Source organism: Saccopteryx bilineata, chromosome 10 (genome assembly GCF_036850765.1).
Source record: "Saccopteryx bilineata isolate mSacBil1 chromosome 10, mSacBil1_pri_phased_curated, whole genome shotgun sequence".
NCBI lineage: Eukaryota > Metazoa > Chordata > Mammalia > Chiroptera > Emballonuridae > Saccopteryx > Saccopteryx bilineata.
Window position 1 is genome coordinate 51,293,468 of NC_089499.1, and position 26,066 is coordinate 51,319,533.

The 26,066-nt window shown below is 47.3% G+C and overlaps 1 protein-coding gene across 1 annotated transcript in view; it reads left to right on the forward strand.

The window, feature by feature from the left end:
• The window catches only part of LHFPL4 (LHFPL tetraspan subfamily member 4), a 45,531-nt gene extending 20,848 nt beyond the window's left edge, over nt 1-24,683 (forward strand). The window contains exons 3-4 of the mRNA XM_066245693.1: nt 19,397-19,633; nt 22,850-24,683. Of these exons, the coding sequence (XP_066101790.1) occupies nt 19,397-19,633; nt 22,850-22,950 (338 nt within the window). The 3' untranslated portion in view covers nt 22,951-24,683. The remainder of the gene's footprint in view (nt 1-19,396; nt 19,634-22,849) is intronic.
• The last annotated feature ends 1,383 nt before the right edge of the window (nt 24,684-26,066 follow it).

Sequence of the window (26,066 nt, forward strand, 5' to 3'; positions counted from 1 at the left end):
CATGCCGGGTGGATCCCAGTCGGGCGCATGAGGGAGTCTGTCTGACTGTCTCTCCCCGTTTCTAGCTTCAGAAAAATACAAAAAAATAAAATTAAAAATAAAAAAAAATAAAAAGCCATTTTATTAGGCTCAGATTCCTTTTTAATTTAGAAATTAAATTTAATGGGGTGACATTGATTAATAAGAGTGCATAGGTAAAAATAATAATAATAAATAAAAATATATATAAAAGAATAAAAATCCTGACCTGTGGTGGTGCAGTGGATACAGTGTTGACCTGGACCGGCGAGGTCGCCTGTTCTAAACCCTGGGCTTGCCTGGTCACCACATATGGGAGTTGATGCTTCCTGCTCCTCTCCCTTCTTTCTCTCTCTCTCTCTCTCTCTCTCTCTCTCTCTCTCTCTTTCACTCTTTCTTTTTCTCTTTCTCTCTCTAAAATGAATAAACTGAAGCCTGACCAGGCGGTGGCGCAGTGGATAGAGCGTTGGACTGGGATGTCGAGGACCCAGGTTCAAGACCGCAAGGTCGCCAGCTTGAGAGTGGGCTCATCTGGTTTGAGCAAAAGCTCACTAGCTTGGACCCAAGGTCGCTGGCTCCAGCAAGGGGTTACTCAGTCTGCTGAAGGCCCGCGGTCAAGGAACATATGAGAAAGCAATCAATGAACAACTAAGGTGTCGCCACGAAAAACTGATGATCGATGCTTCTCATCTCTCTTCATTCCTGTCTGTCTGTCCCTATCTATCCCTCTCTCTGACTCTCTCTCTGTCTCTGCTAAAATAAATAAATAAATAAATAAATAAAATGAATAAACTGAAGAAAAAAAGAGAGTGCATAGGTTTCTTTTCTTTTTAAAATTTTATTTATTCATTTTAGAGGAAAAGGGGGGGTGGAACAGGAAGCATCAACTCCCATATTTGCCTTGACCAGGCAAGCCCGGGGTTTCAAACCAGCGACCTTTATGCTTTATCCATTGCGCCACCACAGGTCAGGCCCATAGGTTTCAAGTAAACATTTCTATAACATATTGAACTGTTGATTGCGTTGCATATAAACAACTTGATACATATGTAAATATAAGTATAAAATAAAGACCTAGACTGAAATTGCTGGATTAAATGGTCTACGCATTTACATTTTGTCAAATCCAGCCACACTGCCCTCCACAAAAATTGTACAAAGTTACAGTTCCAGGAGCAATGTATGAAACTCCCTGTTTCCCCACATCCTTGCCAACTGAGTGTGTTATCAAATATTTTACTTTTGCCAGCCTGATGGATAAAAAAAATACTCTGTTATAGTAGTAATATGCCTTATTCTTATTATGAATGAGGTCATGCACCTTTTATATGTCTATTTCCTGTAAACCATCAGGTCAATATATTTTTCTATCAAGTTAATGCTATTTTTTTTCTTTGAAATGTAACGACTCTTTTTATATTGTGAAAGTCAGTGCTTTGTCAGTGGTATGAATTACAAATATTGCTTCCCAGTATATCTTTTGACTTTGCCTATATGTAGATGTTTTCTCTGTTATGAATGTGTGTTTTTTTCCCCCAACACAGGCAAATCATCAGTTCCCTTCAGTATAGCTCATGGGTTTAGTGTAATACCTAGAAAGCACTGAAGTGTTTTGAGCACAGGGGAAACATACCAGATCTGGTTGCTGGTGGAGAGGATGGGTTAGAAGTGTCAAGAGGATGAGGGCTGAAACTATTCTTATTCTGAAAGTCTCCTGTTTTTATCTTTTTCTCTTCACTCCCATTTCATGTTATTCATCATTATCAACCATACTTTAATCCCAGGGCAATTTAATGGCATGATGAGAGACCTGGCTCAGGAGTCTGTGTATAGACATAATAGGTACTTAATAAGTGTTTATTGAATGAATGAATGAATGAATGAATGATATTTGATTTAAGTCCTAGCTCCACCACTACTCCTTTGGGAACATATTTAGTAGTCTGACAACTTGAATTTGAATCCTGAGTATAGCATTAACAACTAAGTTTCCTTAAAAATGTTATATGATTTTTTTTTAATTTATTTTTTGTTTTTACAGAGACAGAGAGAGGGATAGATAGGGACAGACAGACAGGAATGGAGAGAGATGAGAAGCATCAATCATCAGTTTTTCGTTGTGACACCTTAGTTGTTCATTGATTGCTTTCTCATATGTGCCTTGACCGTGGGCCTTCAGCAGACCGAGTAACCCTTGCTCGAGCCAGTGACCTTAGGTCCAAGCTGGTGAGCTTTGCTCAAACCAGATGAGCCTGCGCTCAAGCTGGCGACCTTGGGGTCTTGAACCTGGGTCCTCCGCATCCCAGTCCGATGCTCTATCCACTGCGCCACCGCCTGGTCAGGCTATATGATTTCTGGGTTTTTGTGTCCTCATCTATAAAATGGGGACAAGGATAGTAACTACCTCATTGGGCTGTTGAAGGATTGATTGTGACTATGCAATTAGACCCTGGCACAAAGGGAACCATTAGTTGTTTCTGTGACTTGCATCAAATCACTTTGGCTTCAGCATTCCATGCTCTGTGCTAGAACAAGGGAAGAAAGGTTGAAAAGTGGGGAGAATAAGCTTGAAAAGTAAGTAGTATTGGTCTATGGAGAGCTTTGATAGTTGTACTTTGGAGTTTGGGTCTTATCCCTAGCTGATGGGCAATCCCACTTAGGCATGGGAGTGACCAGGGCCAGACATCTGTTTAGAAAGCTGATGTGGGTGGCTGCGGGAGGCTTGCTGGGAGGCAGGTAGCCCAGAGAGAAGGCCGGGCAGTGGTTTGGGTTAGAGGTGCTGAGATTGGGGGAGGGAGAGGAGGAGAAAGACTGGGACCTATTTAAGAGATCAGCAAGTGTGCTGGGGTGGGATGGGAAATGTTGCAGATGACTCCAGGTTTTATTCTTTTTTTTTTTTTTTTACAGGGACAGAGAGAGAGTCAGATAGAGGGATAGATAGGGACAAACAGGAACGGAGAGAGATGAGAAGCATCAATCATCAGTTTTTCGTTGCGACACCATAGTTGTTCATTGATTGCTTTCTCATATGTGCCATGACCGCGGGCCTTCAGCAGACTGAGTAACCCCCCCGCTTGAGCCAGTGACCTTGGGTCCATGCTAGTGAGCCTTTTTTTTTTTTTTTGCTCAAGCCAGATGAGCCCGTGCTCAAGCTGGCAACCCCAGGGTCTCGAACCTGGGTCCTTCCGCATCCCAGTCGGACGCTGTATCCACTGCGCCACCGCCTGGTCAGGCTCCAGGTTTTATTCTTGGAAGATTGAGTCTCTGGAGTGACATTCCCGAAGGACATGGGAGGAAGATCAGGTCAGTTTGGGAAATGGTGAATTTGAGGTCCCAATGGCATGTGCAAGAGGAAAGGTCTGACAAGCCATTGGGTATTTGGGTCTGTAGCTGGAGATGTAGATGTGAGACATCCTCTTATGAGGCTGAGTGGGGTGAATTGCCAGGGGAGAATGTGTGGAGGGAGGGAGAAGAGGAGAGAGCTCAGATACACCAACCCTTAAGAGGCAGGTGGAGGAGGAGCTAGTAAAGGCTTGGAGAGAAGAGCCAGAGCAGCTGCTCAGATTAGCAACCCAGACACCTTGAGAGGATAGCCTTGAGAAAGAACGCCTGCTAGAGGAGACAGAGGGGGACAGGAAAGGGATGGGGCCACCCGGAAGGGCCATGCCCAAAACTGGAGGGAGTGTGGCAGGATCCAGGAGAGCAGATCCCAGCACTGACTGTGGCAGAGCTGAGCCTGAGCCTGGGGGACACCCCTGCAGATTCAAAAGTTAGGAGGAGGGTAGGGGCTCCATGCAGGCTGGGCGGGGGTGGGGCAGGTGTACATACTGTTCCCAGATAATTGCCACACAAAGTGATGGGTGTCCCATCTCTCTGGAACAGTGTCTCTGTCTCCAGATAGAACTGTTTGTGTTCTTAACTGTCCCCTTACTCAGCTGTGAGCTTCTCTAGGGCAGGAACAACATGCAGGGACTGAACAACTTAGAGGAAGAGGGGGAGGGATGGGTCAGCACAAAGGCCTCTCAATGTGCCATGTTTTAAGGGACAGAAAAGAGGAAGTGTGGCCAGAGTGAGAGGCCGCATGACTCGAAGGGAAGGTAGGCAAACCTGTGGGCCTCTTAGGCCTGGACCAGGCATCAAGGTTTTATTCTGAGTGCAAATAAACTGGGAGTTTTGGGAGGGCATTAAGCAGGGTAGTGACACCATCTGTTTTGAAAGTTACTCTGGATGCTGAAGTGACAATAGACAATGATGTATCAGGGGTGGGAGCAGAGGATCTAGTGAGGAGCCGCTGCCATCATTCCAGGGGGAGATCATGGTGGCTTGGTCAGATGGTAGCAATGGAGATGGAGAAAAGAGGTCTTTCCTGGATATTTTTTGGAGCCAATGGGCTTTGTTAATGGATTGGAGGTATGGAGCGGGAGCGGGAAAAACGGGAGTCAGAGTGCCTCCTAGCATCAAGGAGCTAGATGGGAAGTGAGGAGCCCAGGCATAGGAGTCGGTCCACTGAAATTCCCAACTGAGAGAGGCACTAAGATTGGGCCTTGTGACCAGGTGGTGGTACAGTGGATAGGGCATCAGCTTGGGATGCTGAGGACCCAGGTTTGAAATCCCGAGATCACTGGCTTGAGCACAGGCTCATCTGGCTCGAGTGTGGGCTCACCAGCATGAGCGTGGGGTCTCCAGCTTGAGCGTGGGATCATAGTCATGATTCCGTAGTCGCTGGTTTGAGCCCAAAGGTAGCTGGCTTGAAGCCCAAAGTCACTGGCTTGTCTAAAGCCACCCCACCCCCCAGTCAAACAAAGTACATATGAGAAATCAAGCAATGAACAACTAAGGTGCCACCTATGAGTTGATCTCTCTCTCTTCCTGTCTGTCTGTCTGTCTCTGTCTCTTGCTGGGGAGGGGGGAGATTGGGCCTTGGTCTTTAAATCCAGTGGGTTGGGTTGGGGTTGACTGTTAGGAGAAGCTTATTTTCTAAGATAAAATAAGCCCCTGCCCTGGGGTGGGGGGTGGGGAGAGAGGAGCAGAGCCAAAGCTCAGACGTGGTAGGGAGGGGCTTGTGGACAGCCTCCTCCTCCTGAGGGCTCTCCCTGTCAGAGGTTTTCCCTACAGACCTCTAGTGTCCCTTGCTGGGGGAATGTTTCCTAAGACTTTGTAAATTTATCATTGTTCTTTGTAGAAAACTTGGAGAATATAAATGAACAAAATTATACCCATAATCTCACTCTCTTAGAAACAGTCATTTACACTCATTTTTATGAGCGTAGTTTGATCTAAACTCATAACAATATAGAGTACTGGCTATGAGCAGCTCCTGAGACTGACTGTCTGGGTTCAAATCCTGGTTCTACAATTTACCAGTTGTGTGACCTTGGATAAATGAAGTAATGCGTGAACAGTATTTAGTATACTGCCTCACATGGTGAATTCTATATAACTACATAGGTATTTTTCCCAAAGTGCAATTATATTATGTTATTTTTATAGCCTTTTGAAACCTAACATATCATGAATATTTCCTGTCTGAATAAATCTTCCTCAGTATAATTTTAATAGCTGGGTAGTACTCCATGGTATGAAAGTTATATTTCTGTATAGTTAGATATTAAGTTGTTTTTCTTCCTTTATTATTTCTCTTCTTTCTTCCTCTCCTTTCTTTCCTTCTTTCTAAACTTCTCTCTCTACTAAATAGCAATGTGATAAACATCCTCATAGCTAAATCTTAGAACATATCCATGAACATTTTCTTAGGATAAATTTCTAGTTATTGGGAAGCTAAGTGTGAAAGGTTTAGAGATTTTTATGTATTTGTGATTAATCCATTGTTTTCTGTGAGTTACATTTGGCTTGTGAAGTGCCATTCTTTGTTGCTTTATTTATTTATTTTTGTGACAGAGACAGAGAGAGAGACAGGGACAGACAGACAGGAAAGGAAAGAGATGAGAAGCATCAGTTCTTCGTTACAGCACTTTAGTTGTTCATTGCTTGCTTTCTTATATGTCTTGACTGGGGGGGCTACAGCAGAGCGAGTGTCCTCTTGCTCAAGCCAGTGACTGTGGGCTTCAAGTCAGCAACCTTTGGTCTCAAGCCAGCGACCTTGGGGTCATGTCTATGATTTCACACTCAAGCCAGCAACCCTGTACTCAAGCTGGTGAGCCCACACTTAAGCCAGATGAGCCCGTGCTCAAGCCAGCAACCTCAGGGTTTCGAATCCGAGTCCTCTGTGTTCTATCTACTGCATCACTACCTGGTCAGGCCTTTGTTGCTTTAATTATTCCATTCTGCCTGACCTGTAGTGGCACAGTGGATAAAGTATTGACCTGGAATGCTGAGGTCGCCAGTTAGAAACCATGAGCTTGCCGGGTCAATCAAGGCACATATGGGAGTTGATATTTTCTGCTTTCCCCCACTCCTCTTTCCTCTCCTTTCTGAAGTGAATAAATAAAATATCTAAAAAAAACTGTTCCATTCCAAGTGAATGATAATCTTTGGCAATAGTTTTTTAGTAGTAGTCAACTCCCACCCGCCTGAAAATTTTAGTAGTTAAATATTCACATGATTTTGAATTCAAAAGGTGTAGCCGGCTATCAGTGCAATGTCTTCATCCTGCCCCTGTCCCTCAGCCATTCAGTTGCTTCCTTAGGAGTAACCAGGGTATCAGAATCTTATAAATCCTTCCAGAAACACTATTTTCTGTACATGCAAGATAATACACACACTATTCTTTCCCCACTCTTTACACAATGCTAGCTTTGTACCATTATGTGTTGCTCTGGAGCTTGCCTTTCTCTTAGTAATGTATTCAGATGTCATTGCCCATGAGCCCATTAAAAATCCCCTTCCTGCCTGACCAGGCGGTGGCGCAGTGGATAGAGCTTCGGACTGGGATGCGGAAGGACCCAGGTTCGAGACCCCGAGGTCGCCAGCTTGAGTGCGGGCTCATCTGGTTTGAGTGAGGCTCACGAGCTTGGACCCAAGGTCCCTGGCTCCAGCAAGGGGTTGCTTGGTCTGCTGAAGGCCCGCGGTCAAGGCACATGTGAGAGGGCAATCAATGAACAACTAAGGTGTTGCAACTCGCAATGAAAAACTAATGATTGATGCTTCTCATCTCTCTTCGTTCCTATCTGTCTGTCCCTGTCTATCCCTCTCTCTAACTCACTCTCTGTCTCTGTAAAAAATAAAGAAAGAAAGAAACAATATTTGAAAAAAAAATCCCCTTTCTCCCTTTATGACTGTGTAATGTGCTATTGCATGGGTGTACTATATAGCCAATGACCTATTGGCTATTTAGGTTATTTAAGCTATTTAGGTTATTGGCATTTAGGTTATTTCCAGTGTTTACATATTATATACAATGGTTTACGTATTACATACAATCATTTTCGGCCTTTTTCTTTAAATCCATATGTATAACATACTTGCAGAAAAAGTGCAAGAATCCTCAGGTCTACAGCTCAGAGAAGTTCCACAGAGTGACCATATCTATGTAAATAGCATCCAGATCAATACCCACATACTTCTTTCCAGTCACTACTCCCAAAGGTAACCACTGTCCTGTTAAAAAATGGCATATAAATGGTGTCACATTTTTTCCTAATGTTATGACTCCAAGATACATTCAAGTTGTAGCACATAGCAACAGTTTGTTCATGCTCAGGTCTATATAACATTCCATTGGACGAGAATGCACAACTTACTTCTCCATCGCAGTGTGAATAGACATTTAGATTGTTTCTAGTTTGGTGCTCTGAACCTTCTAGTACATGTCTGTGATGAACAGAGCTGCACATTTGTGCTGGGAGCACCTTGAGGAGAGGATAGTGGTTGCTGGGGGATGACTGTGCAGGCTTGGCCTGCAGAGACACCATGGCGTACGGCTTTCTGAGGCCTGAGATCCACCATATGGGGCTGCTCTCCAGCCTTGCCCCCTGTGATTTGTAGACTTTGTTCTTCTCTTGCTCAGGAGGGACCTACCACACAGAGCCTCTGGGGACCTGTAGGTAGTTAGAGGGCCGGAGGCTCTCTTGGTAGCCTGTGGAGCCCCTCAATGTGCTCTACTTCGGCTGCAGCAGCCAAACCTCATGCCCAACTGAGACCTGTCACTCATGTCCCACTGAGCGTCCATCTACAGGGCCCCACTATGAAGAGCCCCAGCCAAAAATCAGGAGGTGGCACACCAGAAAGGCCACATTAGGAGCAAGGGGAGTGGCCTTGTCTTCATCAGCTCAGAGTGACATAAAAATACCACACACTGGGAAGTTTAAACAACAGAAATTTATTTCTCACAGTTCTGGAGCTGAGAAGTTCAAGATCAAGGTGCCAGCTTGCTTGGGTTCGGCGAAGCCTACTTCCTGGCTTGCAGATGGCTGCCTTCTTGCTATGTGTCCTCACATGGTAGGGGGAGGGAGAGCAAGCTCTTGGTCACTTCTTTTTTTTTTTTTTTTCTTTCATTGAATTGAGAGAGAGAAAGGAGTGAGGAAGGGAGAGAGAGAGAGACAGAAGTATCAATCAGCCTGATGTTCCACTTAGTTGTTCTGTTTAGTTGCGCGCTCATTGGTTGCTTCTCAGGTGTGCCATGACCTCAGTGCACAGAGACTGCACTCCATCCTCTGAGCCACCTGTCCAGGGCCTTGGTCTCTCTTCTTCCAAGGACACTAATGCTATCATGAGGCCCACCCTCATGACTTCATCTAACCCTAATTACCTCCCAAAAGCCCACCTCCAAATAGAATCACATTGGGGGATAGGGCTTCAGCATAGCAAATTTGTGGTGACACAATTCAGTCCTTAGCAAACTTCTTTGGAGTCTCCGCAGGGACATCCAGTCTGATTGTCCAGTTATGAGTAGTACTAGCAGTGGTGTGTCAGGCATGATGGGGACAGATGAGCAAAAATAGAGGCCTTCCTCTAGGAGTGCCCAACTTAGTGAATATTCTTTGAGGATGGTGTAATGGTATTATAATAAAACTCTATTCAAAGAGCTAAACATGAAATGCATCATTAAATAGATTTATATAAAGGCATATTTCTAGTACAAGCTTAAAAAAAAAAACCAGTGTATATAATATATTTTCTCTTACTAATTCTTCATCACTTCTTAGTCTCACCCAAATTTTATTCCCCAAGCTCAAATATTATCCTTCCTTTTAACTCTCCTTTAGTTTCTTAATTATTTCTTAAAAGCTTAAGAAGATTTCATGACTTGACATAGGTGGAAAAGGATTGAATGTAATAAAATCATTTAAAATTTTTTTTTACATTTTATTAATTTTAGAGAGATAAAGGGAAAGAGATACACAGGAACATTGATCTGTTCCTGTATGTGTCATGACTGGGGATCAAACCAGCAACCTCTGAGCTTCAAGATGATGCTCTAACCAACTGAGCCATCCAGCCAGGGCTAACGCATTTTTTTATTTATGGGTTTTAGTGAGAGAGGAAGGGAGAGAGAGAGAGACAGAGACAGGAACAGATTAATGTGCTCCTGTATGTGCCCTGACCAGGGATCAAATCAGCAACCTCTGTGCTTTAGGGTGATGCTCTAACTAACTGAGCCAGCTGGCTAGGACATAAAATCATTTTTAATATAAAAGTAATACAACTGTCCCTCAGCATATAGCGGTTCACTTTTCATGGTCTCACTGTACGGCGTTTTTTTAAATTGTATACATCTAATTTTGTATTGCAGCGTTTTGCTATATTGTGGGATTTTGCTATATATAGGTATTTTAATATATTTATTATTTTAATTATTTTTGCAGTAAAATAAGCATTTTCCAGCCTAAAAAATGAAAATAATATAAAGACAAAAATAATTAAAACATCAAAATAATATTAAATCGCATCTTCATCATTCAAGTTGTAGTATATTCACTGGTGAGTACTCATATAGAATTTTATATGTTGTTAAAATTACATAGGTTTAATAATGTAGGCTGACCAGGTGGTTGCACAGTGGATAGAGCGTTAGACTGGGATGCGGAGGACCCAGGTTCGAGACCCCGAGGTCGCCAGCTTGAGCGTGGATTCATCTAGTTTGAGCAAAGCTCACCAGCGTGGACCCAAGTTCGGTGGCTTGAGCAAGGGGTTACTTGGCCTGCTGAAGGCCCACGATCAAGGCACATATGAGAAAGCAATCAATGAACAACTGCGGTGTTGCAACAAAAAACTAATGATTGATGCTTCTCATCTCTCTCGTTCCTGTCTGTCTGTCCCTAACTGTCCCTCTCTTTGACTCTCTCTCTGTCTCTGTTAAAAAAAAAAAAAAAAAAAAAAAAAAAGAATGTAGGCCCTGGCCGGTTGGCTCAGTGGTAGAGTGTCGGCCTGGCATGCAGAAGTCCCAGGTTCGATTCCCGGCCAGGGCACACAGGAGAAGCGCCCATCTGCTTCTCCACCCCTCCCCCTCTCCTTCTTCTCTGTCTCTCTCTTCCCCTCCCGCACCCAAGGCTCCATTGGAGCAGAGATGGCCCGGGCGCTGAGGATGGCCTGTGGCCTCTGCCTCAGGCGCTAAAATGGCTCTGGATGCAATAGATTGACGCCCCAGAGGGGCAGAGCATTGCCCCCTGGTGGGCATGCCGGGTGGATCCCGGTCGGGCGCATGCGGGAGTCTGACTGCCTCCCCATTTCCAGCTTTGGAAAAATGCAAAAAATAAAATAAAAATTAAAAAAAAAAAGAATGTAGAAAGTGTTTAAGAGCAGAGTAAGTGTTTATAAGAGTGTGGGGAGGGTTTATAAAGCCTTAAAATATATATAAATAATAAAATAAATATAAGGTTGCTACTTCGTGGATTTCGCCTATCGAAGCGGGTTCTGGAACCTAACCCCCGCGATAGAGGAGAGACAACTTGTATAAGCAGATATTAAACACTTTCAACAGTACAGGAAGCTATAGAATGAAAAGTAAGTGTCACCCTCTTCTTCCCTCCCAGGTTTCTGTCTCCTTGTAAATGGAGATAACTATGAATTCATACACATAACACAGAACAGTGCCAAGCACACAGAAAACACTAACTACATGTTGGTTTTTTTAATTTTTTGATTGCTGTCTTCAGTAGAAATCATGTCTCAGAAAGCTTATTGTGTCAGCCCCTACAGAGCTACCCACTCTCTCTAACTGTTGCAGTGTATCCCATAGTATGTACATCCTTTTAAAAAACCATAGATAGGCCTGACCAGGCAGTGGCGCAGTGGATGGAGCATCAGACTGGGATGCAGAGGACCCTGGTTCGAAACCCCAACGTTGCCAGCTTCAGCGCGGGCTCATCTGGTTTGAGCAAGGCTCACCAGCTTGAGTCCAAGGTCGCGGGCTCGAGCAAGGGGTCACTCTCTGCTATAGCCCCCCGGTCAAGGCACATATGAGAAAGCAATCAATGAATAACTAAGGTGCCACAATGAAGAATTGATGCTTCTCATCTCTCTCCTTTCCTGTCTGTCTGTCCCTATCTGTCCCTCTCTCTGTCTCTCTCTGTCTCTGTCACATATAAAAACCCACCATAGATGGGGCCTGACTGGTGGCACAGAGGATAGAGCATTGATCTGGGACACTGAAGTCCCAGATTCGAAACCCCAAGCTTGCCAGCTCGAGTGCATGCTTATCTTGCTTGAGCATGGGCTCACCAGCTTTAGCACTAGGTCACCAGTTTGAGGGTGGGACCATGGTCCCATGGTCACTGGCGTGAGCCCAAGGTCACTGGCTTGAGTAAGGGGTCAAATGGCTTGGCTGGAGCCCCCCAGTCAAGGTACATATGAGAAGCAATCAGTGAACAACTAAAAAGTGCCACAATTACAAGTTGATGCTTCTCATCTTTCTCTCTCTCAAAAATAAATAAATAAATAAAAATAAATAAATAAAAAGGAAAAAAACAGCCTGAACTGTGGTGGCGCAGTGGATAAAGTGTCAACCTGGAAACGCTGAGGTTGCCGGTTCAAAACCCTGGGCTTGCCTGGTCAAGGCACATATGGGAGTTGATGCTTTCTGCTCGTCCCCCCTTCTCTTTCTCTCTCCCTCTCTCTCTCTCTCTCTCTCTCTCCCCCCCTCTCTATAATGAATAAATAAAATCTTTATAAAAAAAAGAAAAAAGAAAAAACATAGATGAGATCACACTATATAGAATCTTATGTATCTTGAGTTTTAAATTTCTTAATATATCCTAGAAGATTTTCCATGACAATTATACTCCATTTGTTTTAATAGTTTTATAGTATTCCATGGTATGGATACATCATATTTTATTTAATCATTTCCCTCTTAATAGACATTTCATTCTTTTGTTATTAAAATGGGGTGCAGTAAACACCCTGTATACATCCTTTGTGTTCATGCACAAGTTTAGCCAAAGGATACATTTTTGAGTCAAATGATAAGTGCATTTCCAATTTTTTAATGCATCTTGCCATTTGTTTTCAAAGTGTGCCCCCTTTACACTTTACAATGAGGCCTCAATGGTGACCACCCAATCTACCTCGTGGCCTTGATAACACCATTTCTTTGATGACAAAACTGAAGTTCAGAATGGTGAAATGACTCACCCAAGGACACACAGTTAAAAATTTTCTTCCCTAATACATACATGATACAAAATTCAGAAGGAATAACATATCATTTAGGACTAGGCTTGGCTGCGTGCTCTAGGAAAACCCCAAATAATAGTGTCTTAATGACCCGCAGTTCTAGTATCTTTTGTAAAACCAGTTCCTGAGAGTTAGGCAGTCCAGAAATGGTTAGTAGCTCGTGGTCATTGGCTTCTTCCAGAGCTCTGCTCCACTACTCCTGGGGTATAGCCCTTGTCCTCATTGTTGAAAATGGCTACTAGAGCCCTAAGCTATCACATCTGCATTTCAGTCAGCAGGTAGAGAAATGGATGAAGAAAAGTGCAGCAAGGAGTATACTCCACCATCATTATAAATCTGTTTATAACACATAACAAATGCATCACATGTCTGCAGACATTTTTACTTAGTCTCATGGCCTAGTTATCCAGTTACAGAAGAGACTTCAAAATGCTATCTTTATTTTCAACAGCCAAGTCCTCAGCTAAAAATTGGGGCTCTAGCCTGACCAGACAGTAGCACAGTGGATAGAGCATCAGACTGGGACACAGAGGACCCAGGTTTGAAACCCCAAGGTCACCAGCTTGAGCGTGGGCTCATCTGGTTTGAGTAAGGCTCACCCGCTTGATCCCAAGGTTGCTGGTTTGAGCAAGGGGTCACTCAGTCTGCTGTAGCCCCCCAGTCAAGGCACATATAAGAAAGCAATCAATGAACAACTAAGGTGCCACAATGAAGAATTGATGCTTTCCATCTCTCTCCCTTCCTATCTGTCTGTCCCTATCTGTCCCTCTCTCTGTCTCTCTGTCTCTATCACACACATACATCAAAATTTTTTTTAAATATTGGGGTTCTAACAGTAATAAAGAAGAGATGAAAAGATGTTATAGTAAACTATTGGTTTCTGTCATGGTTATATGTAAAAATTCAGCTTATCTCCTACCCCTGGCAGTCACTGTTAACATTTCTTGAATATCTGGGAAAAGATTTGTCTCTTCTGTTCAACATTTTTTCTTCTCTGCCAAGAGTTACCATGACCTGCTTCCACTTCACCCTTAATAATTTTTCTCTCCTCTGTCATTTCTCATAAACACCCTATGAAATTAATAGGGCAGATGTCATGACCCCTATTTTAGAAATGAAGAAAGGCCCAGAGAGGTAAATTGACTTTGCCTGTAGTTGCACAGTATAAAGTGGAGCTGAGCCTCTTGTTGAAGCAGTACATATGGATAGTGCTTCTTTTTTGTGTGTGTGACAGAGACAGAGAGAGAGACAGAGAGAGGGACACATAGGGACAGACAGGAACAGAGAGATGAGAAACATCAAATATTCGTTGCAGCTCCTTAGTCTCCTTAGTTGTTCATTGATTGCTTTCTCATATGTGCCTTGATAGGGGGGTTGAGGGGGTGGGGGAAGGCTGCAGCAGAGCTAGTGACCCCTTGCTCAAGCCAGCGACCTTGGGCTCAAGCCAGCAACCTTGGGCTTCAAGCCAGCGACATTTGGGCTGAAGCCAGTGACCATGGGGTCATGTCTATGATCCCACACTGAAGCCAGCAACCCCACGCTCAAGCCAGCGACCTTGGGGTTTTGAACCTAGGTCCTCCAGGTCCCAGTCCAACTCTCTGTCCACTGCGCCACTGCCTGGTCAGGCTGGATAGTGCTTCTTAAGTTCAAGGAGAAAGCTCAGTTTGGTGCTAGTGTATCTTTAACTCCTATCACACATACTAATAAGTTTTTTAAATGAGGGAGCAAGCTATGGGTGGGTAGCTCAGTTGATTAGAGCCTCATCCCATTACACTAAAGTTGCGAGTTTGATTCACCCATCAGGGCACATACAAGAATCAACAAATGAATGCATAAATAAGTGGAACAACAAACTGATGTTTCTTTCTCCCTTTCTCTCTCTAAAATACATCAATAAATAACATTTTTAAAAAATAAATGAGGGAGCAGCCTTCAGGCTCAGAGCATTTTTCAGGCAAAAGCATATAGCTAAACTCTAACATTTTCCTGGTTTCATTATAATTACATTTATATAAATAGTTTATAAATAGTTTCTTTCTATTTATGTCAAGTGATCCTGGTTTCCTTTTCTTTGATAGGGATCTAAAGCTTACTTTTTAAGTAAATGTTTCTAAGTTAAAAAGTGAGTTTATTCAAAGAAAAATATTAAGTAAAGACTGGGTCTGAATGCCGATCCTACCACTTACTAACTGTGTGACATTGGACATGATACCTTGGTCCTTCTGAGCCTCAATATCCTTATCTGTAAAATGATGACAATAATTTTCCACCTCATAGATTTTGTTATAGGATAAAATGAAATATGACTGTCAGGAACACAGAACCTTAGCTCACAGTTTTGCACTCAATAGTATTTGTTAACATTATAATCACATTATTGACAATATTAATACTATTAATATTTTGTTACAACATCTCCTGGCTTTTGGGAACAGGGAAAGTAGTGGGTTGTTGGGTAATTGAATAGACATGCCCCATCTGAGGGCCCCTTCCCCTATACCAGTGGTTCTAAACCACAGACAATTTTGTCCCTCATGGGACACTTGGCAATATCTGGAGATATTTTTTTTATTATGACTAGGAGTGGTGGTGTCACTGATATGTGGTAGATAGTGGCCAGGGATGATGCTAAACATCCCACAATGCACAGGATGATCTGCCATGAAGAATTATAATGCCAGGCATCAGAGAAGGAGCACCCTGCACTTGTGCCTGTGCCTTACTCAAAGCAGCCAGCTCTTTAGCCAGCTGATCATTTTCAAAAGAGACTTGAACTTGGACTCCAAAGACCACAGCCTCACTTTCCTCATCTAGCTGATGGGGATGCTGAAGGCTGCCTTGTTTTTAGTCATTCCATCTCTTGATGGTTGAACCTCTTGGTCACTTTTCTGGTTTAAGCTATCTTTAGTGGTACTTTCCTCTCTTTCCTGAGGTTCAGGGAAACCCACCACTTGCTTGATTTCTGACGTTTCCCATTCCCAGAGCAGCCCTTGGGACCCATAGCCATCATGTAAAACCCTGCAGAGCAAAGGAGGCAGAAAAGCAGAGAGCTATGGGGAGAAAGATTCCACTGCCAGCCTCCTGTGAGCACCCTGTTATTCAGGCCTCCATCCCTAGTCAGTTTCCTTCCAAGCACTGTGTACAGACTTGATTTTATTCCTTCCCACACATCTCTGTTCCTGAGGTCCAAAACCATGCTTGCCAGTGTCCCTAGCACCCTGCACAGTGCCTGCCACTCAGAATTTATATGTGGAGCCTGGTTTGTGAGGGTGCAGTGGTTGGAGCACCAACCTGGAATGCTGAAGTCTTAGGTTCAAATCCCTGGTCAAGGCACATGCAACAAGCAACCAATGAACAGCTAGAGTGAAGCAACTACTTCTGCCCCCTCCCCATAAAATCAACAAATAAAATCTTTTTAAAAAAGAATTTACATGTGTAATGTGTAAAAGGGAAGTCAGAGAAAGGAAAGCACCAAGGGATAGATGCAGAGAAGGAAGAGAAGTGAGAAAAGGAAGAGAGGAAAAGGAGGGGTGTTGAATGAATGTTAAATGCTGAGAGATCTAAATAGAAGAGGGAAGAGTGAGGGTCAAGACCAATACTTGAGCATGATACATAGACTAGTGGCCCAAGTGAGGGGGATGTGAAGAGACAGATGCAAAGAGAGAAAGCTAGGAAGAGACACAGGGCTAGGGAAAGAGGCGTACGTGGTGAGGCAGAGGCAGAGAGGACGTGCAGACGCAGAGCCACGGGAAGAAAACCTCACTGAGAGCTGAGTGCAGAGGGTTCTCTCCGACTGAGAGCAGGAGCTGGTGCAACGCGCTTGGAGCTCGGGATGCTGGCGCGGTTTCCATGGAGACGGGAATGCTCAGGATGGGAGAGAAAACACTGCACCCTAGAGGGGAGTGCTGGACAGGAGGCGGAGGGGCTGGTTGGGTGTGCCCACTCCCCAGGCTCTTTCCGCATTCCTGCCTCATGGTGGGGGGTTGAGAGGGGTAGGGTGGGGCGGATAGGTGGGTGGGAACACACTCACCGAGGGTGAGGCAAGGGTTATATTGAGTCCCCTCCTTCTCCCTCATCCCCCCACTTTTAAGTTTGATTCTCCTGCCCTCTCGAATAGGGGCTTGGAGGGCTTTGCAAAGTGTCAAGGATGTTTAGGGAAATGGATGGGTCAAGCTTTCTCTGTAGACTCTTCCTTTTTTCTCATCCAGCAAATGCTGGAGCACCCCAGGACTCAGTCCTGGGCCTTCCCTTCAGTTTCCAGGGATTTGCATGCCCACAGTTCCCCAAGTTAATCGACAGCACTGATTCCCCAACCCTACCCCAACTTTCCTCAATATTTTGGGTGTCTAACGAACATTTCAAATTTGTTGAAGTGTATGTGTGTGTGTGAGAGAGAGAGAGAGACAGAGAGAGAGACAGAGAGTCATAGAAAGGGACAGAGAGGAACAGACGAAGGGAGAGAGAGAAGCATCACTTCTTCGCTTCTTCGTTGCAACTCCTTAGTTTCTCACTGACTGCTTTCTCATAAAAGCAGTGCCTTGAGGGGGGGGCTACAGCAGAGTGAGTGACCCCTTGCTCGAGCCGGTGACCTTGGGCTCAAGCTGGGGAGCCTTGCTCAAACCAGATGAGCCCACACTCAAGCTGGCGACCTCGGGGTCTTGAATCTGGGTCCTCTGCGCTCTATCCACTGCGCTACTGCCTGGTCAGGCCAAATTTGTTGAAGTCTTTAACTCGTCCAGCTCATTCCCGCCTCAGGGCATTTTGTATTTGCCATTCGCTTTGCAGGAGCTCCTCCCAGCCCTCCAGGCTGGGTGTTTGGTCCCCTAGAGCTGAGTGTCCTGTTGGAGGAGGCAAGCATTGCAGAGGGGAGGAAGCCTGCTAGACTGTGTGTGGGGTCACAGTGCTGTGCTGGAGTCCTGCAACAGCATGAAGAACACAGCCTAGGGGCAGCAGGGACATGGTCTGTCACAGGGAGGGCGTGTGAGGCCAGAAGAAGCCAAATGAGAAAGGGAGACAGGCCCCCCCTTGGTGTCAGGCAGGAGTCTGGGGCCTCAGGAGGAAGGTGGCAAAGCTGAGGGCTCCCTCTCTATCCTGGTTACTAGATAGGCCTCATGGACAGGAGGCAGAACTGACCTCCACCCCCCACTTTGTCATTGCTGTCATATAAAACCCACCCAGTTGGTCCTGGCCAGTTGGCTCAGTGGTAGAGTGTAGGCCTGGCAGGACCATCTACTTCTCTACCCCACCCGCTTCTCTCTCTCTTTTTTGTGTGTGACAGAGACAGAGAGAGGGAGAGACAGACAGGAAGGAGAGAGATGAGAAGCATCAATTCTTTGTTGTGGTTCCTTAGTTGTTCATTGATTGCTTTTTCATATGTGCCCTGACAAGTGGGAGGGGGCTGCAGCAGACTGAGTGACCCCTTGCTCAAGCCAGTGACCATGGGGTCATGTTTATGATCCCACATTCAAACAGATGACCTGGTGCTCAAGCCAGCAAACTCGGGGTTTTGAACCTGGGTGCTTCACATCCCAGTCCGACACTCTATCCACTGTGCCACCGCCTGGTCAGGCTCGTGCTTTCTTGTTCTCTCTCTCTCTCTCTCTCTCTCTCTCTTTATCTTTTGCTTTCCCACAGCCATGGCTGGATTGGTTTGAGCAAGTTGGCCTGGGTGCTGAGGATGGCTCTGTGGCCTTCCCTTCAGGCTAAGGGAGGGAGCTCTGTTGCTAAGCAACAGAGCAAAGCCCCAAGATAGGCAGAGCATTGTCCCCTAATGGGCTTGCCCTGTGGATCCCAGTCTCATGCATGCGGGAGTCTCTTTTTGCCTCCCCTCCTCTCACTAAAATTAAAAAATAAAATAAAACCCACCCAGTGGGCTGGTGTGCAGTCTTTGGGTTTCAGATATAGTAACCCAGTCACTGGCAGGTTCAGACACTAAGAGGGCTACATCAAACTACAGTCAAAGGTCATATGGCCACCAGCACTGCGAGGGGAGGGGCAGAGGGGAGGCTAGTTGGCTCTAATTGATTCTCTGTGGCGTGTGCCCGTCACAGTTACCAGAGAAATGTGAGGTGCTGACTGGCTCACACTTGAGTCCCATCCATTAGGCTAACACTGGGAAGAACTCTGGAGAGTGACCAAAGTGGGACACTAAATCCAGAGAGAGAGGGTGCCAATGAAGGAATCAGCAAGGGTCCATTTTGATTCAAACACTCTTTTAGCCTTGACCCTTCTCCCTTCATCTGAAACCAAGCCCCTGCCTCCCCAATTATTTCCTTATTTGTGGTTATTATTTTTATCATTATGACTAGTTTTAATGATAGTAACAGCTAACAGACTCATCCCAGTCTGTTTTCTGAGCACAGTACTCAACTGTGTGAATGAGAACATATTACCAGCATCTTGACAGAAAGGAAAATGGCTCGCAATAAATATTTGTTGAGTGAACGACCTAAATAAATGAATAAATGGTGATGAGGATGGGAGAGGATAAGCATGGCCAAGATGCTAAAGGGAGCTATAGTAGGTTTGCTATTTTCTCATATTTCCAGGAAGGCTTCCTGGAGGAGGAGTTCATTTGAGTGGGGCGGCAAAGGGAATTATGGGTTCCTGAAAGCTTCTGCTCCCAGAGGCAGTATGTCACCACAGGCCCTAGAGTCTCTGTAACCCACAGGAATTAGTTTACAGGCTCTTGGGTTTATGAGTGGAGTGAAGAGGGTTCCTGGGGGTCCTCGGGCTCTGAGGAGTAATCATCCCCTTCTCTCTTCCTTCCTGACTGCGGCGCGGGCTGGGCCTCGCGCCCCCTCAGCTCTGTGCCTCGTGCTGGGCTGCATGATCTTCCCGGATGGCTGGGATGCTGAGACGATCCGGGACATGTGCGGGGCCAAGACCGGGAAGTACTCCCTGGGGGACTGTTCGGTGCGCTGGGCGTACATCCTGGCCATCATCGGCATCCTCAACGCCCTCATCCTCTCCTTTCTCGCCTTTGTGCTGGGCAACCGGCAAACAGACCTGCTGCAGGAGGAGCTCAAGCAGGACAACAAAGGCAAGTGCGCATTTCCACTGGGGGGGGGGGGAGGGACGGGGGGGGGCGGGGAGGTGGGAGGGAGGGCTGCGCCTGGACGGCTGGGCAGCTCAAAGTCTATAGTGAAGCAGAAATTGAGAGTGGTACACACAGTACAAACACCTTGAAAACAATTTGACATTATCCCTCTGAGCCAAACATCTGTGCGCCTGTGACCCAGCAAAGCCACCTGTGAGTATAAACCCATAAGAAACGTTTAAGAATGCTCTTACAGCAGTTTCAAAATAGCAGACAACTAAAAACAACCTAAATGGCCATCGACAAGATAAATGGTGATGTAATCACATCACAGAATTGTTCATAGCTGAAAGTGAATGAACCTCAGTTATAAAAAGAGAATGGGTACTTGCTGGAAACATACTGTTGGGGCAGGGGGTGGGGAATCAAGTTCTAGAACGTGATACAGTCAGGTTTTTACTGAGTGCAAAAACCAAGCACCACTAACCAATGTATAGCTTAAACATACATATATTTATGGTAATACTGTTTTTTTTTAAGCAAATAAATGAGAAATATAAATGGCAGGATGGTGGTTATGTGTCTTTGGGATGGGATGGATGGGGGAAGCCAGGAGTAGGAGATGGTGGGCAGGTGGGTGTGCACACATTATTGGTAGAGTTACACTCTTAAGTGGTGCTTTATACCTAATATATTGCATGTATTATATATTGTCTATTGTATTTATCAAGTAACATTAAAATACAATAAAGAAAGAAATTACACATAAGGCCAGAGCCTCAGGGGTCACCACTGTTGTCAGTGCCAATGTGTGTGTCTTCAAACCAGATCTGTCCCTTTAAAAAACAGAGAGTAGGCCCTGGCCAGTTGGCTCAGTGGTAGAGCATCAGCCTGGCGTGCAGGAGTCCCGGATTTGATTCCCGGTGGGGCACACAGGAGAGGCGCCCATCTGTTTCTCCACCCCTCCCCCTCTCCTTCTTCTCTGTCTCTCTTTTCCCCTCCTGCAGCTGGGAGCAAAGTTGCTCCATTGGAGCAAAGTTGGCACGGGTGCTGAGGATGGCTCCATGGCCATCTGGGTGGATCTCAGTCGGGTGCATGTGGGAGTCTGTCTGACTGCCTCCCCATTTCCAACTTCAGAAAAATATAAAGAACCCCTAAAAAACAGAGAGTAGTGTTAAGCACTAATATGACATAGGGCAGGTAGCATTCTAAACACGCCCTCCTCAGATCACTTTTTGTGTTCCATTCAGGAGCATGTCATAAAGATCTGTCGTTATCATTTCTTGGAGAACCATCTTGCCCTTTTGTGTGTGTGTGTGTGTGTTTTTCTGAAGTTGGAAATGGGGAGGCAGACAGACTCCCTCATGCGTCCGACCAGGATCCACCTGGCACGCCCACCAGGGGGCGATGCTCTGCCCATCTGGGGTGTCGCTCTGTTGCAACCAGAGCCATTCTAGCTCCTGAGGCAGAGGCCACAGAGCCATCCACAGCGCCCGGGCCAACTTTTTGCTCCAATGGAGCCTTGGGTGCGGGAGGGGAAGAGAGAGACAAAGAGGAAGAAGAGGGGGAGGGGTGGAGAAGCAGATGGGCGCTTCTCCTGTGTGCCCTGGCCGGGAATCGAACCCAGGACTCCTGCACACCAGGCCGACGCTCTACCACTGAGCCAACCGGCCAGGGCTATCTTGCCCTTTTTATCCAATGCTTAGCATTACATAAAAAAAGGAACTGTACTTTCTTATCATTCTCCTTTTAGGAGCTATTAGTGAGGTTTCCACGTTTTTACTATTATTGGCAATGCTACAATGGACATCTTAGTCTGTGTCTTCTTATATATTAAGTATCTCCTTGGGGTTTTCCAAAAGTGAAGTTGCACACTTACAATTAAAATGATAGAGCCAGATAGCTCTCCACAGGAGGCTTGGTCTTTTGATCCAGGAGTCCACCTTACCCTGAGCAAGGGGAGACACTGCATGGCATCAGTGAACAGACCCCATCTGTCTAGGTGTGCACTGTCTCCCGTAAGAAATAGTTGTTTTCATAGTCACAACCTTTCTTGAGCTGTTAGTACGAGCTGGGTCTACATTTAGCACTTTCTTATAATTATATTCATCTCTTGGAGTTTCTCATCTATAAAATAGGGATAATGGTGGTTTCTCATTTGGTAGGAGTTTAGTATTGTGGTGGAACCCTTGGACTATGAAGGCAGATTGTCTTATTTGTGTTGGGAACAGGCTGAACTAAGAAGTGAGTTCACCTCCTTGAGCCTGTTTCCTGCACTTCATAAAGTGAGTGTGGTGAGAACATACCACCTTCTAGGGCTGTCCTGTGAGGAAGGTTCTGCTTATAAGGGGCACGTGGTGAATGCTCAGGACAAGCTGCCATTCCTCGTGACTCTCCATTAGGCAGGCATCGTGACCACCATGTTACAAATGAGAAAGCTGGGGTCTGAAGAGGTCCAATCACTTGCCCAGTCACCTAAGTGGTGGAGCCAGAATTTGAACCCATTCCAAGTCCAAAGGCCATGCTCTTGCCCACTGCCTGCCCTTTTTCTAAGCCCCTCCTGGGCTGTTGCTGATCTAAGCTCTGAGCATCCGGCCTCTGGACACCCTGTTGCCCTGTGGTTTCTGTGGTATTGGTATGAAGTCAGGGCCTGCCCTCTGATGGCAGCTTTTAGAAGTGCATGACTAAGACAGCTATCTGCTCTTTCTGAAGGGGTTTGGGTGGGGATGTGACTAGTGTGAGGTGAACCCAAACAGCGTCCTCTCCTCCCTCCCCAAGCACCCTAATAGCTCAGTGTTACAAGTGATATTAGTGTCCAGATGAATAATGATTCTATCATTATTCCTCACTAAGATCTCAAGATGAGTGAGCCTTACAGATCAGTTCTAAGCCAACTTATAACAAAATAAATTGTTATAATTCCCAGCATTTAGTTTGTGCCAAACACTGCAGAGTCCTTAGCTGGCGTCTTCCTGTCTTTCTGACCCTCAGCAGCACCTTGTGAGCGAGGCTTTCCTGCCCATGCAGATGAGGAAGTGGGGACTCAGTGATGTCAAATGGCATGCTCAAGACCATCCGTCTAGTCAGAGGCCTGGTTGGGATTTCGGAGCCTGTGCGGCTCACTCCTCTGCCCAGCTTTGCCCTGAGGATTGGCCGGGGAGTGGAGCCCCAATGCCCTGGTGGTCTCTGATTTTCTCCACTTCTCTCTCTCTCTCTCAGATTTTGTGAGCTCTACAGTAAGCTCCGTGTTGCGGCCAGGGGGTGATGTCTCCAGCTGGGGAGTTCTCCCCTGTCCTGTCGTTCACTCCCAGGGACCCTGAAGGCCAGACTCACAGCCCAGGAACTGATCTGCCCTCAGCGTGTCCCACCTCTTGTCCTCTCACCTTCCGTTCAAGCTCTGAGGGAAGACCCAAATCTCGGACTGACTTCTCATCTGCTACCGCCAGCCAGCTCCAGACTGACGAGAGGTTGGGGCGGGGTGTGGCCCAGGGGAGGGAAGAGGCCCTGCAGACCCTGGGACGGCCTGACTCTGCCCCTCCCTCACCTGACCCAAGGGAGCCGGACATCCCTTGGGGTCTCCTTTCCTCCCCTGCCTGGCCTGGGGCCCTTCTGCGAGAAGGCGGCACCCCAGGGCCCCTCAGTCTGGGTGTGGCTGCCTGGCCATGTCCTTGCCTCCTCTGGTCCCTGTCTCCGCGGAAACATTTTCAAGACACTGCCCCAGGGCTACCAAACTCTTTCCTACTTTTTTTTTTTTTTTTTTTGCCCACGATGGTTCCGTCACATCTGTGCAGAGCTCCAGGTGTCACCAGCCTCCTCAGCGCCACTTGGCTCTCGCTCCAGGGTGCTCCCGGCTCTCCCGGGGGAGCCTGAGCTGCGCCAAGGGAGATGGCGAGCGGGGCCACGAGGGCCTCCCTGTACCGGCGCCTTGCTCAGCCCAGGTTCAAGAAGAGACAGGCGGGCTCTGGGCCAACCACAGGAGCGGCCTGAACTCTGGGCGGCTGGGGCTGGCCTGGCCTCTGCTGGGCCGCCGCGCCGCTGACTGGACCCTTGACCCGGCCTGTCTTGTACAGACTCCTTGGCCCTGTTGTTAGGGTTGGAGGTTGGGGAGGGGGCCTAACCGTGGGGCCTCAGGGGAGGCATCATTCCTCCTCCCCTTCTCTTTCCGCCTGACCCTGGCATTTGCTAAGGGCAGAGACTCTCTTGCCTCTTTGATACTTTTCTGCATAACTTGAACTTGCAGGTCACCTCTGAACAGGGTACCCCTGTCCCATCCCCAGGCCTTGTAACCCTGTCCTCACCTCTTTCTCCTCCTTGCCCACCTCTCGCCTTGCGATATGCCCAGGGTCTGCAGCCCGATGGGCAGTGCTTGGAGCCGAGGCATGAGTGTGCGTGCGTGTGTGTGTGAGCGTGTGTGCGTGTGTAAGTATGGGGCGCAGATGAGGGGTCTTCTCTCTCCCTCTCTTCCCACTGTGGGGAGCATCTCCTTCCCGCTTGGCAGGGAGCAAAGAAGGGAGACGGCAGGTGTTTCTGGACCCCCCGCTGCGTGTGGACCTGGGGGCAGAGCCATCTGGCCCGGCTTGGACAGCCCCTTTCAGGCCCTCGCTCAGGCAGCAGCTGGGCTTCCTCCGGTGTGCCTGCTCTGTCTGGGGTCCCGGCTGCCGGGCCCACTGGGGAGGAGAGTGCGGCCCCTCCACTTTGTCTTGTTGGCCTCAACCAAACGAGGGGAGAAAAGCAGCGAGTGTCATGTATTTGCCAAACTTATGTTCATTTCCACCCGACTGGGACTCGAGAGGGAGGGTGTCCGAGATAGACTGTAGAAGTCCTCTGCTGAGTCTCCTGTCTGGACCCTTCCTGGGATCGGATGCTGGGTCCTGGTAGGAGTCCTAAAACCTGGAGATTCCCAAGTCCTGGCCTCCCCTCCTTCCTCCTGTGCCAACACCTCCCTACAGTGTTCTACCCAGCACTGTGCCCCTCTCTCTCCTGCTCCTGCTGAGCCCTGTACTGCAGCCCCTGCTGGGGCAGGCCCAGCAGGCTGCCTGCAGGTGGGGCTGGGCCCCAGGGTCCCGGGTGGAAGGGGAGGGGGAGGGGACTCTTGTGGGAGGGAGGGAGTGGGGGGCAGACCCAGCCAAAGCCCGGTATGGAAAGGCTGCAGAGACAGGGCAGGAGCAGTGGTCAGGGATGGGGAGAAGATAGAGGTGGAAGAAAACAACAGACAGGAGAGAGGGAGAGGTAGAGGGAGCAAGGAAGAGAGGGATCCTGAGAGATCTAGAAATGGAGACAGGAGAGAGAAAGAGTGAACAGAGGGGGACCTAAGAACAGAGAACCTGGGGTGGCGGAGGGGAGGGGACTGGAAAGATGGAGCGAGGATTAGGGCTAAGGAAGGAGGCTGGTGGGGGGAGGAGAGGAGGATGATTAAGGTGATAGGATGCTGAGGAATGGGAAGCAGCTGCTTGTGTGCACTGTGTGAGGGGACCCCCCGGGGGCCACCAGACCTGTGCCTTGTGGAAAGGTTAGAACCTACCCCCTCAGAAGCCAAGGACAGGGGCCCAGGCAGCCAACGCCTTCACTTCAGGGGAACAGGCCAGATGATTGCTGAGTGAGTTCGCGCCACTCAGTGCGTGAGTGGTAGGGCAGAGGGAGGCCAGGTCCCTTTGGGGCAGTCTGACAATATGTCCGTGTCCAAACCCACTCAGCCAGCGGCTGCCCTGGCCAGAGTTTCAGGTTCGGAAAGCAGAGTTGGGTGGGCTGAGGAACACTTAAGGTAACACAGGGAAGGGAAAGACGGAGGAGTTGGGACCAAACCAGAGCTCTGTCCCTGAGGGTTCAGCAGAGGTGGGAGAAGGGCAGGGGCTTCAGGGGACACTGGGATATGGTCTGCATGGCTTCTGGGAAGAGGAAGCCAAAATGGGCAGGGGACATTTGGGGAATGCCCTTGCCCCAGGCAGGCATTGGGATTTAGCCTTCACCAGGAGATGGGAGCAGAGAAAATGTCTCTTGTGCTCTTGGTCCCTGAAAGCTGAGCTTTGAGCGGGTCTCTGAGGGGCCCTCCCCTGACTATGACAGGATCAGAGGGGTGTGGCACTCCCGACTTTCTTTGCCCTGCTCTGGGGACCCTTTCAGGTGAGGCCGAAGTGACCACAACCTAGAAATGGTTCAGAGCGCTGCTTGATGAAGTTCTTCTGGGTCCTTGGGATGTGAAAACTTGACTCTTTGGGAACCAGTAGCCCTGGAGGAAAACATTGTTTTCCTGAGAGTGTGAGGACCAGGAGTAGAAGCAAGATCCTTTCATGCCTGGAATAGCCCAGATGTTGGGAGCTGTGGGGGAAAAAATTCCTTGGCCTTCTTCTGAGATTCCTGCTTGGACCCAGGGGAATCCCCCTTCTCCAGCTTCCAGTGTAAACTGAGAAAGGGAGACCCTCTCTTTGGAAAAGCTGGG